At 39.4% G+C, this 16341-nt stretch overlaps 3 protein-coding genes across 3 annotated transcripts; 2 read left to right on the top strand and 1 right to left on the bottom strand.

Annotated features, from left to right (window-relative positions):
• On the bottom strand, positions 1–1541 carry LOC138600865 (uncharacterized). The gene is made up of 5 exons (XM_069672391.1): positions 1520–1541; positions 724–1413; positions 440–568; positions 318–361; positions 1–221 (listed from the first exon to the last, which is right to left on the bottom strand). Exons 1-5 carry the CDS (start codon positions 1530–1532, stop codon positions 99–101), a joined length of 999 nt encoding a protein of 332 aa, XP_069528492.1. The 5' UTR covers positions 1533–1541; the 3' UTR covers positions 1–98.
• A 4642-nt stretch (positions 1542–6183) lies between these two features.
• On the top strand, positions 6184–7718 carry LOC138600802 (immunoglobulin kappa light chain-like). The gene is made up of 5 exons (XM_069672311.1): positions 6184–6241; positions 6354–7058; positions 7177–7302; positions 7383–7417; positions 7508–7718. The coding sequence occupies exons 1-5, from the start codon at positions 6184–6186 to the stop codon at positions 7625–7627; spliced, it is 1044 nt and encodes a 347-aa protein (XP_069528412.1). The 3' UTR covers positions 7628–7718.
• Positions 7719–12437: 4719 nt separating this feature from the next.
• On the top strand, positions 12438–13900 carry LOC138600789 (uncharacterized). The gene is made up of 5 exons (XM_069672291.1): positions 12438–12494; positions 12588–13292; positions 13379–13504; positions 13587–13630; positions 13757–13900. Exons 1-5 carry the CDS (start codon positions 12440–12442, stop codon positions 13874–13876), a joined length of 1050 nt encoding a protein of 349 aa, XP_069528392.1. The 5' UTR covers positions 12438–12439; the 3' UTR covers positions 13877–13900.
• The last annotated feature ends 2441 nt before the right edge of the window (positions 13901–16341 follow it).

The following is a 16341-nucleotide window of genomic DNA, read 5'->3' as shown; positions in this document are numbered from 1 at the left end:
AATTGCACAAATGATTTTTTATTTTTCTTCAAAGGTATTTTCTATTGTACACTTAGTCATGTGAAGAGACTGACAGAGAAAGGCAAAGTCCTTCTTCACTATTTTCTACTCTTTACTCTGGAGTAAACACAGTCACTCTCCGCACTCTTCTCTTGGCGATGTCGCTCACTGGTTCTGTTCACACTCAGAGCAGCATAATGGAGAATGTCTGCATCCTGGCTCTGGTGGTGACAAAATAACAAGGGCAAATAATGTGAGAATATGGTACATGAAAAATAAATTCTGAACTTTGCTTTTATAGTAGTTATTTCACCTACCATGGCGTCAGAAGCTGCAGAACCAGTCAGATGAGAAACAGTCTCTGCAAATCAAAGTACATTGAATGATCAAGCAAGGTCAATATGTATTTTTTAAAATGCTTTTATTCTGAAAATCTTACCTTTGCAGATGGAGCATAACTTTTTCTTCAACTTGTACGCAAAGAAAGCCAAGATGAGCAGCACAATAATGGAAACTGCCAATGCCACACTCAAGCAATGCACCAGGAGCTGGGGGGCTTTGGCAGAACCTCATAACATGCAATAAAGAGAAGAACATGTCTAACATCACTTCTACATATTCATGTTTATTGATAGACAATACATTTGGCACATTTAATCGTTATTTTTAACTTGTTGAGGATGAAGAAAAAAATCTGATTCAACATCAGCTATTATCACCTACCTGCAATCTCCACTCTCGTTCCTTGTCCAAACACAATCTCCCCACATGAAGCCAGAGCACAGTAGTACATCCCTGCATCAGATGAGCTCACAGACTTTAAACCGAGGTATAAAGTGCAAGTTTTCATGGTAGACTCTGAATCATTCATACACAGTCCTGCACTGTGATATATGATTGCAGGCTGAGCTGCACCATGTCTGAACCAGTAGAAGCTCCGCTCCCCTGCACACGTTTCAGCGTATGCTGTACAGCTCAAATTAACAGAGTTTCCCACCCAGAGTGGCTCCAACGCTGGCTGCTGGAAAACAGATTGGATGCTGGATGATGACTTTTTGACATGAAGAAAGACTCCTTGTCCAAATACGATTGCATTGAATTCTAAAATCCCACAGTAATATGTTGCTGAATCTGAGGGGCGAATGTTGTGTATTGTGAGATTGTTGTTGCCTTCTTGTGCTAAGACTCGAAATCTTTCTTTAAATGCTGGCGAGATGGAAGCATCTGTTTGGTGTGTCATCTGAGATGATATGATGACAGGTTTGCCTCCCAAGCTTTGCTGGTACCAAGTAAGAAAAGTTACACCATCATTCTGATGCAAGCAGTGCAAAGTCACATTCCCTCCGACTCTAGTTGTTACGACCCCATCGCCCAGAATAAAACCAGAGATCTTGTTAACTGCTGCAACCTGACCTGTAAAGAAATTTATTTAATTATATTATGTATATTTTTTAAAGTCATACCACTCAGTCAGAATTATATTTTTGCACAAAGAGGAAAAAAGGTGTAAAATACTCACAGATTGCACCCATAAGCACAAGAAAAACGTTAAGTAGCATCGTCCCTGAAGCTCTGCAGTCTGGAGCCTGTGTGCTAACTGACGCACTCAACTTTTAAAAGGAGACGAAGCCTGAAGCCTGCTTGTGATTGGCTAAGCCGACTGGTTTGGTGTAGACTCAGACTAGCGATTTGTTCTTTTGTAGAAGCAGAGTGTGATCAGGTGACCAGAGGTGTAATTAGGGTCTATTGAGTGTCTTTAGTTGCAGCATTATGGTTGTACAATGAAGGTCAGTAGGTGGGACATGTTTCTGTAAGGGAAATTCTCTTAAGTCCATTATTGAATGGAAATGTAGAGGTTGCTGCAACTCAAAGGTGATGACATCACTTTGAAAAAAATCATGCTGTGGTCTTCGGATAGGACATATATATCTTTAGACTTGGATGTGCTTATGTGATAATTTGTAGGATTGTTTGTGGAAGAAAGTGTGTTTTGCAGATTGTGTGTGTGTTGCATAATGGTTGTGTGGTTTGAGAGGAAGAGTGTGGGAGGGATGCAGAACACCAAAAACAGGGCTAGTGGTTTAAAAATAGACTGTATAAATGAAGTGAAGGTAGCCACCATCACTTCAACCATTGCTTTGTGAACCCCTCTTCTGAAGCCTCGAGTTTGGCATTTTAGCCCTTAAATTCCTGTTATTTTTTGAAAAGTGATGTGACCATATTTGGACACAGGATGGATTAACTTTTCTACGTCTCTTTCCTGGTTACTTACCTACTAAGCTCTAAATGGTCAGGCACCATCATATCTTAAAGAGCTCATAGTGCCATATTACCCCTCTAGAACATTGCGCTCCCAGGATGCAGGCCTGCTTGTGGTACCTAAAGTCTCTAAGAGTAGTGTTGGAGGTAGTGCCTTCAATTACCAGGCCCCCCTCCTCTGGAACAATCTACCAGTCAAGGTCCGGGAGGCAGACACCCTCTCCTCTTTTAAGAGAAGACTTAAAACTTTCCTCTTTGATAAAGCTTATAGTTAGGGATGGCTCAGGCTTGGCCTAACCCATAGTTATGCTGCTATAGGTTTAGACTGCCGGGGGGATCTGACACACCAAGCTTCTCTCTCTCTCTCTCTCTCTCCCTCTCTCTGTCTCTCTGTCTCTATCCCACTCTCTCTCTCTCCCTCTCTCTCTCTATCTCTGTCATATTAATGCAGCTCATTAACTTTGTATCTTCTGGTCCCATTAACATTACGAACCATATATCTTCCCGGGATTTCTCGTGCTCCCTTGTCCTGTAGGTTCCTGGAGATCGTTGCTGCAGACCACCTGCTGCTGCGGACCTGCTCAACTGCAACAACTACTAACATCAGTCTTCCCCATAGTATCATTATTGTTGCTGCTAATGCTAATAGTACCTGTTGACTTCAACTGTTACAATTACGATTACCTCAGCCTTTATCATTACTCCGCTTCTCTCGCTAATTTATTTATTTATTTATTTATTTTGCTAATCTTCACCCTAGTCTACCACTATTATTGGCATTGTAACCATAAGTTTGTGTCTGTTGTTGTTCATGTAACAAGGACATATGTTGTTGTTGTAACAAGAACCTGCTCTTTTTGTAAAGTGTCTCGGGATAACTCTGGTTATGATTTGGCGCTATACAAATAAAATTTGATTTGATTTGATTTTAATTTGGTTGACAGACTGCTGTGGTAGTGGTTTGTCAATCACAGGTGGCCACGCCCAGAAGCATTCCAAGCTTTATTGTCAATTTTACTCTAAAAAAGGACCATTATTTACAAAATTAACATCATGCTGAAGACTTCAAACAAGTAAAAATGGGGAAAATGTTTACTTAGGTAATAAATACACTGAAAGATCGGGTTATTTTCCCATCTGGTTTCATACAATCAGACTCATTTTCAAAAGTATGTGGAGCACCTGTTTAGTTTAGCAGTTAAATCATGCATCCCATGTACAGAGGCTCAGTCTTAATGCGGCAAGTTCGACTCCCACCCTCGGCCCTTTGCTGCATGTGGTCCCCACTCTCTCTTTCCCTATCCACTGTCCTCTGAACACAATAAAGGAATAAAAGGCCAAAATGAAGAAAAAATTATGTTTAAGACATTTCTATATTGGCTTTGCACTAAGCTAATAAAAATTCACATTCATTGATTGATTAACACGTCGTTGTGTCGTATGTTATGGTTAGCCCTTGAAGCCAAGTGTAGCATCCAGAAATGCCTCTTTATAGGCACAAGAAGGAAGTGGCTTGATAACAAAGAGAGGAAAAAGGGATTAGCATCTCAAATGTCACATTTTAAGATGGACTGGCTTCATGGTGAAGAATTTTTTAGTACCTAAGCATACCTAAAAGCATCTTTAAGTCAAACTGGAATTCAAATTAACTTCACTTTTTGTATTAAGAAATGTAAACTAAGAATGCTATGGTGGCTAACATGCAATCTTGGCCATCTATAGTGAACATCTGAGAACTAGCATATGTAGACGCCATTTACTGTATATATAGATGGACAACGCGTCTCTATTGGCTGTCATTGTACGAAAGTGATGCCAAAATAGCCCCATGATAGGGGCTGCCATCTTGCGATGGTGACGTCATTTGGAGCCAGAGACTGAAACTTAACTTACCGAATTAACAGCAAGGATCAGCAAGGGAGCTGTCATGTCGTCCATCATTTTGTACAGTCTATGGTAGACACAAATGTCAACTACGGCACTGCTTACTAGAGCACTTTGGATTGATATCCAGTCACCATGGTGTAAAATTTTCACTGGTCTACTCGGACCTTAGGCCCCGGAATCCAACCCTACAGGGTTCAGGTCCATTATTGTGGATCCATGAAGACCTTTACTGTGGAGTCCATTTGAGTAGAATGAACTAATTGTCATGTCAAAAAAACTAGAATTAAGAAGTTTTTTTGACATGAGAATTAAGTCGTTATCTTGGTAGACTGCTGTCATAAAGGGATGAAAATAGTCAGCACAAAACTCAGGTAGACTGTGGCATTTAAATGATGTTCAATTGTCACTTGGAGATACAAAGTGCACCACGAAAATACCTCTTTTCTACAGATGGACCACAACTTGATGCCAGAGGAGAGTGTTTCAAAGAGCTTACATCTAGGGTGGCAGGGGAAGGCCGTAATCTTTCCCTGCTCATCTTATGGTGCTGGAGGGGTTCAGATCCAGAGGGGCTAGCAGATCAGAACCAACTGTGTTCTCTGCAGATCAAATGGTACATTGCAGTGTGCCCTTGTCCTTTGCATTGGCAGCAAAGCACCAGATAGTGGTGAGGTACATGCTGTTGACTCTCTAATGTCGGTGTAGAAATGCATCTGTGTAGACTTTGGCAGGCTGAACTTCCTCAGACTCTGCAGGAGGAACATGATTTCTTGATGAGGAAATGATGTTCGGCTTCTACTTGAGGTTCTCGGTGATGAAGGTGTCCAGGAAGTTGACATACTCCATCGTGTTGACTGGGCGCCCACACAGGGGGGGAATGGGTAGGTTGGGCTAAGCCCTGTCTAAACTCCACGACCACAGCATTATATGATTGACTTTTTGTTAAGCAATGTCTTGCTGCTTTTGGAATAGCACAAACTGAATGATGCAATCCTTCCAATATGTGCATCAGTTCAGAAAACGATTCTTTGTATCACTGTAAAGGACATTGACAAATGATGCATTTCAAGTCTTAAATCCGAGGACCTGTTATGTTGCTTGAGAGGAGATGCTGCAGATTACTTGAAAGAATACAGTATGAAGACATACCCCTATGTCTTTGCTTTGTATCTGTCGGTAGAGCAGCTGTGTGGTTTTCAGCAGGAAGTTGAAGTGGTTGTACTCCCACATAGTTAAAGACAACAAAAACATCCATGAACAGCCTTGTTTATGAATCAATCAATTCAATCAAATGCAAATTAAAAGTTCATGCTGGCACTTACCAATGCTAACATTAGCAACACTGTGAATGCGCATTCCAACACTTCTTAGCAATTTGAGTCCCGCTCACATCAATATAAACAATGGATAGAATACATTAGTTGTACAGGTTATTAAACTCTAACAAGCAACCCAAAAATGACCTTTAAACAACAAACATTATTATCACTGATAACAAAATAGTCTATGCTTATGGAGATTTGATTTAAGTCTTTAAAACTTTATTTTTCAACATTCAGATGAGTTTCTACTTTCACTAACACAACTGGTTTTAAGCTATTTGAGCTGTACCCCAATCAGAAGTACACAGTAGAGAATAAACTCTTGGTCAAAACTTCAGGCCAATGCATCGCCTCAATCTAAATTAACGCTCAGCATTATTATTGATCCTGTTTTGATGGTTTGAAGTTATGAAGTTATAGTGCATGTTGCTGGATATGCTGGACTTAGAAGTTAGTCCCTTGCCAAACTGACATGAGGTACAGTAAAGTGTAATTATTTTCATATATACTAGATACCCTAATTTGAATAAGGTCAAAAGAAAGTTCATATATCCTCACAAGAACCAAACTTGACACTATAGGTGACAGTGAACATGTGATCCTGTTTCCTTAGTAGGACATAGTGTCACATCAGGCTGGCCAATCAAACACAGTCTTGTATCTTTAGAGTGGAGAAGGTATCGAGATTCTTTGCATTCAATACAGGATTTCAAACATGATGACATCTGCAAAGTTTGTCTTCTCCCTGATATGTTTGTTCTTGGGGGAAATGGGTGAGTTATCCTTTTTTGCTTTACTTTTATACTTTAGTTTATAGCAACAATTACACTGAGTTCTTTCAGATTTAACTGATAGTGTATTTGCTTTTTCTCTCATTTACTTCAGCTCACATGACTCTGACATCGTCTGTGTCTCTTCGTCAAGAGAGACGTTTTGTATCAGCTAAAGTTGGAGAGAGTGTGATGCTTCAATGTTTCTATGAAGGTGATGATTCAGCATGGCTTTACTGGTATAAGCAAACTCTGGGTCAGAAACCACGGCTCATTTCTACATTCTACGTGTACGATACAAAAATCACATTTCAGGACGAATTCAAGAACAGTCAACGCTTCAGGCTCAGGACTGAAAACAAGACAAATCACTTGACAATTTTGGATTTGCGCACTTCAGACTCAGCTACCTACTACTGCGCGAGTAGCTATACATTTGTCTGGAATTTTACGGCTGGCACTATAGTCTCTGTACAGGGTTCAGGTTTGAACGCCCCAGCTATTGTCCATATGTCTGCATCTGAGACCATCCAGCCAGGAGGCTCTGTGACTCTGAATTGTACCGTACACACTGGGACCTGTGATGTAGAACACAGTGTTTACTGGTTCAGAAACTCTGAGGAATCTAACCAGGAAATCATTTACACCCATGGAGGCAGGAATGATCAGTGTGAAAAGGAAGACAAGACACAAACACACACATGTGTCTACAGCTTGCCAATGAAAAGCCTTAAACTCTCTCATGCTGGGACCTACTACTGCGCTGTTGTCTCATGTGGATACATACTGTTTGGAAATGGGACCAAACTGGACTTTGAACGTGAGTAACATTATAAGAAAATTTGTGTCATTTGCTACTAATTCATGGCTACTTTCCAAAAAAAACAACTTTGTACAAACATGAATTTAAAAAAAAAAAGTGATATCTGACTCTGCAGATGAAGTGGGCTCTCTTGGCTTGGTGTATTTCTTGAGTGGAGCTTTAACAATTACCACCATCCTGGTTGTTTCACTGGCTGTCTCAGTATACAAGAAAATCAACAGAAACAACTGCCCATGTACAGGTAAGTGGTCTTTTTTATCTTGCTGTTAAATTCACAGAATTTGGCTTTAGAATAAAATATTTTCTGTGTTTCACATCCAGAGTCTCAACCAGGATGTTCTGCTCCATCCACAGAGGTACGTATGTCTGTGCTTATATTGTGGACATTTAAGAATTTATACCAGGGACTATTTTGTGATTTACTTTTTAAATCTTTGCATAACCAGGGTGGCAGAGACATGGAAAACCTCCATTATGCTGCTTTAAGTGTTCATCGGCCTGACAGATCAAAAAGGCAGAGGAACACCACAAAGAGTGAATGTGTGTACTCCAGTGTAAAGCTGTAAAACTGCACCTTACATTTCCACTTTGTGAGTATGATTGAAGATCGTTGGAATATCTGAAACAACTTTTGTGCAATTGTATTTCATTACAATAGTCGACATGACCTTTAACATTAATAAAATAACAGTGGAAGAAAGTCTAGTTTTTTAATACTGCACTCTTACATTTAGTTACATTTGGTTGCTTTACATGCAAAAATAATTGCTGCCATTTCGAGAAAGAAATAGTTTGCTTCTTATTGAGACAACAATCTGAACCTGGTAATAATTAAAATAATAGCCTTATGTATCTGGGAAAACTGTTTTAAGATTGAATCTGAACAATCTTAATCACATCATGCTTGGTAACTGCTCTGGTTATTCTGTGTTTTGAAAGGAGACTAAAGAAGGGCACATGCAAGAATACACACTGAAGTTTTAGTTTAATTTGTTCAACTTCAAATTGCCTGTTGATTTGCTAAAAATCCCACACAGAATAATGAACCAGAATGACACGTATGTTTGATATGCACATAAGCACAAAAGTTCCTGCTGAATACTCTGGTGCCGGTTGTGTGTTTAAACCAAAAAAGGGCCCGTTATGTACATTTCATGGGGATCTTGATATTGATACCTTTTTCCTACTTCATGTATGCAGTCAAAAGTTCACACTCTCTGCTTTAATCAACGTATTGTTATGAGAAATGTGATCCTCAGTAAACACAAAGTTGGAACAGTTTTGGTTATTTTAAAATTAGCACTTATCAGTGGATCGGGGTGGGAGTGGCTCAGTAAGAAAAGTTGAATATCACATGTTTCTGTATAAATATCAAAATTTAAATTCGCAGTTAGCTTTTTATTTGTCGCTTGTAAATTTGACATTTTGTGAAGACATAATAAAAATGTAATAGCCCTTTTCAATGGCAGCAAGTCTTGTTTAAAAACTTGAATTAGAATGCAGGAGTAATTCATTTGATGAATGACATTCTGCCTGTGAGCCTTACTGTATTTACGTTTTTACACAAACTCTCAGGTTTTACATGAGTTTTGATGACATCTACTGTATGCTGATAACCACCCCGTCTGCCAATGATTATGACCTCAACTATATAATGTTAATTATAAATAAAGGAATATACCTGATGTGTCACAAACATGGCATAAAGGAAATGTATGTTTCAAAAAACAATGTAGGAGGAAATAACAGGTATGTATGATATTTCCTACAAGTAAAGGTAGGAGCAGCACGACAATTTACAGATATAAACACATGAACTCTGTACATTCAAAAAAAGCCAAGATGAACAAAACGCTGATGAATAATTAGTGGGATGAATACATTCACCTAAATTGCTTACAATGAAACTAATAAAAAACTATTACGGAGACAATTTTTGAAAGGGCACTGACTTGTATACCAATAGTTTGTTAGACATAGACCCCTGTGTTGTGTTTCTGGTTCTGTAAGCTACTGTGCCGAATTCCTAACTGGTTAGAAACGAGCTCTAACACTATAAAAAGTGCCAGTCATTAGATTAAGATCGCTAATTGCATTCCATACACTGAGTGGTTTTAAAGTTTGTTTGTGGTTTGCAGTCAAAAAACCTTGAGATTTTTTCAGGTTTATGCTTATGCATATTAATGAATGTCTGCACTTATTGTAATTGCTTTTGTGTGGATTTAAGATCAAGTTTGTACAATTATTAAAAATTCACTGATGCTATATGAGGAACTACTCTGAATCCCTAAGGCTAGGGGTCCTATTTAAATGACTTAAAGCACATAGTACAAGGTCATTGAGGGCATTTACAACTACCTTTTGTGATTATGCATAGGTGTGTATTGGGCGTAACCATAGACTATAAATAATGGACGTAGCCACCATTACATCAACCATTTGTTTCTCAGGCTAGAACAGAACTGGATCAGGAACAGGATCAGGCCAGACCGGAAAAGGATCAGAAGCAGGAACCTGATCTGGACCTGATGAGATGCAGGCTCAGTCCCCCTACTATGGACCTGATTAATCTCTATGGCGCTGGGCAGGGCAGCTGAGACTGGTTGCTAACAGGCTTGAGGCTAGCTAGCTGGGTGCTAGCAGGCCAGGAAAGAGAACGTTGGCAAGCAGGACCAAGGGTAGCTGACTGGATGCTTGCAGCTGAGGAGCAAACAGGGCAGCTGGCTGGGGGCTGACAGATTGAGTGCTTGCAGTCTGAGGTGCAGGGGAACTGAAAAAGTTTGTGATCTACAAAGGAAATGAGTCTCTTAGCCCGTGCTTGGATGAAACTTCCCTGCATGCAATTGACAGTGGAGTAGAGGCTGGAGCTGGCAGAGCAGGGGGAGAAGCTGGGGATGCTGGTTGGGTCAAGGCTGTGGTTAGCTGCTGGATTTGGGCAGCTATGGCTGCTATCACCTCCCAAGCAGCAGCCGCCTGACGGAACGCCTGACAGACGGAGCCAGAACTGGAGCTAGAACCAGAGCCTGATGGCGCAAGATGGCACCGTGCCAACAGAGCAAACTGCTTATAGCATCCCAGGTGCAACCTGTCATTAGATCATCTATGTGGCTTTGTTTGTGGGGGCTGGGTCACAGGCTGTCCTTGCATGCACCTATAAAGATGTAAAGTGATCATTGACCCATTAATAAGAACAAAAGGATACAGATGCTCTTGAGCGTCAGAGTTGACCAAAGTAGTACCCCACAAGTGCTTGGCAGTTTTAGGGCCCGATCAGACAGGACGCGTTTTAGCAGCTGGGGGTGGCTTTTTTGTCATTATTTTCAATGAGAGGGACGCTTTTTGTGCGCTGCTTTTGCTTTGCAGAGCGCCACGCTTTTTTCCGCTCTGAGCGCCTCAAGTTGAAAAAACTTCAACTCAAAGCAGAAAAGCGCCCGACGTCATGGGCGTTTTTTCTCATTGTCCAATCGGATGAAAGGAGAGGCGGGCCTTCTGTCAGTTTACAATGTAACAGTTAGGTTAATGACAGCTAATGATTCGGTAGTTGCCTTAACAACAGTAGGAAAAAAAGCCACCCCCAGCTGCTAAAATGTGCTCTGTCTGATTGGGTGTTTACTTCCACAAAAAAGGCAGTGCGGTGCGCCTCGTGTTTTACAGCCTGCAAAGCGCGTCCTGTCTGATTGGGCCCTTAGTGTTCATTGAATCTGGCATGGTAATGGTGGAGACCACACTTCGCAATGAATACAAGTATAAAAAGATGGAGTATGTTTTTTTGTTTTGTTTTTTTCGTTTTGAGAATAACTTAAAATCTTAAGAATAATAGTTTAGACTTTTTTTCGTGTACCTCAAATTAATGGCAATTGCTCGACTTTATTCTCAACATTTCAACTTTGAAATAATACAGTGAAAATCATCCTCCACTAACTTTTTTTCTCATGCTCTTTGTTTTATAACCAAGTGCAAGACCAAGTCTTATGGTCTTTGGCAGACACAGACAGTTCAGGGATTCATAACAGCCATTCAGCCAGTTGTCTGTAATAGTTTGAAACGTTTATTACAGTAGCAGAACAAAGCTTGTGAAGGTGGGTCACGTTTCTGAAAAACATTACAGTACAACCACTCTGCTCTGCCCAATCATAGTGTTATCATCAGAGACAAGCAGGTGGTATTGCTGGAACCTACTCTTCCCTGGGAAGACAGAACTGAAGAGACGAACTTGAGGTAAAGGGCTAAATAGGCAAAGCTCCTGTCAGAGTGCTGGAGCAAAGGCTGCAGAGTCCTTGAAGTGCAAACATGCATGTGGCAAAAAACAAAAAGGCCTCCCATTGGCTTTGGATCCAGCAGGAGGAACTTTCAACGAGTGTGCCACTTGCACATCTTATTTCCTCATTCTCTGTTTGGTTATGTTTTTTCCATGGGTCCAATTCAGTTTCTGTGTTTTTGTTTGGCCATTGCATACAAACATTCCACATACCTCTGCACCATGTGGATCAGAATCTTTTGTCCAACATTCCTTAGATTTTCACAAATGCATACATTCAATTTCACCAATCATTCCCAACCCACTCTGTGAACTGAGCTATAGGCCTGTAGGATTATTTCTAATGAAACTTGCATTAAAAAAAAAAAAAAAACATTATTATAGTTATTGTTGGTGGAGCCTTTCCCTTTAAGAACAGTGGCCTTATGTGTGACGTTTGCATGTGACATCTGACATGTTTATTATGGGAAGTGAGTGAGACTGTGTAGAGAAAGTACCTGCAGCAGACTCCCTGAAGCACATGCTTCAAGCCAGCGACACAGACAGGGCTGCCTGTGTATGCAGACATATTTTGTTCGGCCTTTTGAGCGCAGACATCAGCCAATACCGATTATGTCAAAATGTCATTAATCAAAAGGGCTTTGTGGTTTTCTCTCACTTCAGATGCTGCTTTTGACGAATTACAGATGTAAAATGCCCAAAACTCTGCTGCAACTGCAAATAACAGAAAAGGGGAAAAAACGGTCCCAAAATTTACATTGAATTCAGGTTTTTAGAAACATCTGATTAAAAGTGAACAAAAGAAGACTGAATTACTCAGTTAGTTTGCAAGTGTGCTTTTGATTTTACTCTTTATAATTGTACATATTGCAGACTTAGAGTTCACAGGACTTCCGTTTAGTAAGAGACTTAATTTTATAATCAGTTATGTTAACGATTTTGATCGTAATGTCAAGATTCAACAAACTGACACTGCAGGCAGGAGTGAGGATGTGATCATGTTTCCTATATTGCATAGTGTATAGTGTCACCAGTGACTGGCCAATCAAATCCCGTCTTGTCTCTTTAAAGAGGAGAGAGCACCAAGAAGTTTTTCATTCAGCACGGTGGTTGGGACACGATGACACCTCCAACGTTTGTGTTCTGTCTCACATTTCTGTGCTTGGGGGAAATGGGTGAGTTGTATTTTCAAAAGTGTTTATTTAAGGCTGTTTGGTGACTTTTCATGACATTTATCTGTTGATTTTGGTTTTGGTCTTCCACTTTAGCTCAAACAACGGATCTAAAATCGTTCTCACCTGTGCGTCAAGAGAGTGGATTTGTATCAGCTAATGTTGGTGACGAGGTGACTTTGCGATGTTTCTACGAAGAGGATGTTGCAGCAAACAAGTTTTACTGGTACAAGCAAACTCTGGGACAGAAACCAAAGCTCATCTCTACATACAGCAAGGTTAAAACAGATGTTAATTTTACTGGAGAGTTTAAGGACAATACACGCTTCACACTGGATAATAAAATAGGTCAAAATCACTTGAAGATCACAGATCTGCGCGTTTCAGATACAGCTACGTACTACTGTGCATGGAGCTATTCAAATCTCTTTGAATTCATGGAGGGCATTACTCTCAGTGTAAAAGGTTCAGTTTTGAACTTCCAATTTTTGGTCAATCAATCTGGATCTGAGACCATCCAGCCAGGAGGCTCTATGACTCTGAACTGTACAGTACAAACTGGGACCTGTGATGGAGAACACAGTGTTTACTGGTTCAGAAACTCTGAAGAATCTCAACCAGGACTCATTTACATCCAAGGAGACAGTAATTATCAGTGTGAGAGGAAACACAACCAACAATCCTGTGAGTACAACTTGCCAATGAAGAGCCTGAATCGCTCTCATGCTGGGACCTACTACTGCGCTGTTGTCTCCTGTAGACAAATACTGTTTGGAAACGGGACCAAGCTGGACTTGAAAGGTATGTAACTGTATAAGCAGGGTCTGTCTTAATTTCTTTCTCTGTATAATACCTACTACTGACACTCTTTGTGTCTGACTCTACAGATGAGGTGTACCCACTCGTCTTGGTGTATTTCTTGAGCGGGGCTTTGACATTTACTGTCATCCTGAGTGTTTTACTGGCCTTCTATATGTGTGTGATCAACAAGAGAAACAACTGCAAATGTAAAGGTACTGGCGCTGCTTTTCTTTCTTGTTGACAGAGTGTACTCACTTAATACAGTATTATCAAAATGTATTAACTCTCTTTCAGAGTCTTGTGCAAGACTTCCAGCTCCCTCTACGACAAATGAACAGGTACTTTTTGGTTATTTCAATAAATGTTGCAACTCATACACTTTAATAGCACAGTAGTGTTGTGGGATCCTTTTTAGATTCGCAAGTGCTGTATTGTCATTTATTGTTTTCATATTTTATCATCAGGGTGACCACAACGAGGAAAACCTCCATTACGCAGCTGTAAGGGAACACAAAGTCAACAGATCTAGAAGACAAGGAAACAACTCCAGAAAAGAATGTGTGTACTCAAGTGTAAAGCAGTAACTCTGTATGTGTTTTGAATCTGTTTTTGTTTAACGAGATAAATAAAGGCCTATTAGTGTGTGGTCCCACTACTTGTTGGGACCACAGATTAAAGCAGCTGTGTATAGCCATAATTATATATTGAAAAGAAAATAGTTAAAATGTTTGACCTGTTATGGAAATCAAATACAATAAACTCAACAAGGCAGACTTCAGAGCAAAAAGAATGTCTGCGCCTTGTTTCGGTGAGGAAAAGAGGACACAGAAAGGAAGCAGTAAAAGGAACAGGCATTACTACAATGTGACGTTTTAAGAGTCAACATGAAGCGTACTGGTTCTCAGACTAAACAGATCTTATTGTGTATAAATTGCCTTTAATATTTAAAGATGAAAACACAAAACAAATTAAATCAACTTCATACTATAAAAAATTACCTTTAGATAAACACAAAGTTAGAACAGTTTTGTTTATTTCTATTGATGTGTTTTTCCCCTATTCTTTTCTGTGGGCCTGCGTACCGTCACATGACTGACGGGTTTCCCTTGGCTAAAATAAAAAAACATGGCGGACATTCCTTTTATTTTCAGTGGAAAATGTAATATTTTAAGATAGTTTGGGCATTGAAACGCATTTTGATGACATTTCTAGAAAGCAATATACATTTTATTTTTAACAATCTTCGCTCATTGGATGTTTATGATCTTTAGTTGTTAGTTATTACGAAGATTATTTCAGCTATCACCAGAGAAATGTAGAATGCAACATTTTTTGCTGTTGCTATGGTGGTTGCTATGGACACTGATATCTGGGTGAACCCGAAAGTTACGTTCGCCATTGCTTCGCCTAAATGTAAAATATGTTCATTTTATTTATTGAGATAATCATCAGAAACCAAGATCACATTTTTATACAGTACACAATACAGGTTTTGAAGCGTAAAAATTAAATCAATAAAGTAAAAGACCGACGCTATAAACATAGTCGACCAAACTGTCTTTTTTATTGAATTATTCATTGTTTATTATTAATGAATAATATGTATTATAAGTAATAATAATAATAATGATGATAATTAATAATAATTATTATTTATTGATTACAAGATATTGAATTACATCAGACAGGGAAATAGTTAAACATTATTCGAAGCACATCAGTACACAGACACACAGGAGATAAAATAAGTAAATAATTGTAAAAATGAACGGGGCAGGTTTTTTCTAGCAGAGTCATTGTTGTTACATTTTAAAAGATCTCCAAAATGAGCCAATAAACCTATGTTCACATATTGGTCGTCATGTATATCTTAGGCTATCTCCCAGCACATGGAGTTAAGCTCAAGGCCAGATATGTTGGGTGTATAAGCGGGGAAATGAATGGTGATGGGGTGTATGAGCCTGCACATTTCTGAAATCTGCTGAAATAGTATCCCTAGAACGCAAAAGCCTCCAATCACTTCCACTACATTTATTTGTATCATGTTTCCCACCATGAGGCATTTGTGAAGATCTATACGAATTAAATGTATTATAGCGACTACATTGTCCTCTGCTTTCCTAGAAGTCACCTTTAATCCACATAAGCAAAACATGGTTCAGATGAGAATAGGTGGACGTAAACCAAGTACGAAGGTGAAGGTGCCGTGAGTGCCCTGAACTATTGACCCTACCTGCATGAAACCGGATTTTTTCTCTTGGATAAGGTTATTTTTATTGTTATTCGTAACATGTTATAAAAAGGAAAACAGTGGGGTACTCAGGTCCCGGTGCTGGTAAATGTCACTGATGGTGGTACACATATTTGGTTAGTATATTTATTGGACACAGTCCTTTATGATTATATTATTATTAGATATTAGATTACATTACAATGAACAACAGTTTTGCGTCTAATCAGAGGTCCAAAGTTGCAGTAAAGTACATATACTGTACATATATATACAGTATATATATATACACACACGTATACAGAGTACGGATGATATGAGAAGGCTAAGGTATATACCGTATGAGCAGTAGCTAAGAGGATGTGTAGAATGAGCTGAGGGTGTAAGCACTGTAGGCAGTAGTATTCTAGTATTCTAGGATCCGGTATCTAGCATTCCAGGCTCTACCGGAGTCTAGATAAGGCAGTATGAACAGTATTGACAGTATGTTCAGTATGAGTAGGGTGAGTATAAAGACTATAAAGTAGTATAAATATGACTATGTTATATATCATATAGGTATATAATCAATATAGACAGTGGAATACATACTATGTACTACACTATACTATACTATACATTAACAGATGTGAGTAAATATGAATGCACTAGGTAAAATATAAGCAGTACAAGTGGGAGTCAATGTTTAATCCTAAAGTTTAAATTACATTTAGTTTAGACCTCATTTACCCCATACACCATATCATTTTCAAGCACCTTGACGAGGGCCAAGGGCAGAAGGTTCAAAATGTATGTGCCTGAAACTGACATGCGCTCAGT

This window comes from Semicossyphus pulcher, unplaced genomic scaffold, assembly GCF_022749685.1.
Source record: "Semicossyphus pulcher isolate SPU_LCO1_2020_fin unplaced genomic scaffold, fSemPul1.0.p SCAF_21, whole genome shotgun sequence".
NCBI classification, from domain to species: domain Eukaryota; kingdom Metazoa; phylum Chordata; class Actinopteri; order Labriformes; family Labridae; genus Semicossyphus; species Semicossyphus pulcher.
The sequence above is the reverse complement of the archived record's forward strand: the minus strand, read 5'-3'. Positions and strand labels throughout refer to the sequence as shown.

Bases quoted from the DNA above. Each gene is read 5' to 3' on its own strand.
- LOC138600865 (XM_069672391.1), bottom strand. The intron at 569-723 runs GTAGGTGATAAT...GCATGTTATGAG, and splicing joins AACGAGAGTGGAGATTGCAG to GTTCTGCCAAAGCCCCCCAG. The intron at 222-317 runs GTAGGTGAAATA...TGTCACCACCAG, and splicing joins CTGCAGCTTCTGACGCCATG to AGCCAGGATGCAGACATTCT.
- LOC138600802 (XM_069672311.1), top strand. From the start codon at position 6,184: ATGATGACATCTGCAAAGTTTGTCTTCTCCCTGATATGTTTGTTCTTG. The intron at 7,059-7,176 runs GTGAGTAACATT...CTGACTCTGCAG, and splicing joins GACCAAACTGGACTTTGAAC to ATGAAGTGGGCTCTCTTGGC. The intron at 7,418-7,507 runs GTACGTATGTCT...TTGCATAACCAG, and splicing joins GTTCTGCTCCATCCACAGAG to GGTGGCAGAGACATGGAAAA.
- LOC138600789 (XM_069672291.1), top strand. From the start codon at position 12,440: ATGACACCTCCAACGTTTGTGTTCTGTCTCACATTTCTGTGCTTGGGG. The intron at 13,293-13,378 runs GTATGTAACTGT...CTGACTCTACAG, and splicing joins GACCAAGCTGGACTTGAAAG to ATGAGGTGTACCCACTCGTC. The intron at 13,505-13,586 runs GTACTGGCGCTG...ACTCTCTTTCAG, and splicing joins AAACAACTGCAAATGTAAAG to AGTCTTGTGCAAGACTTCCA.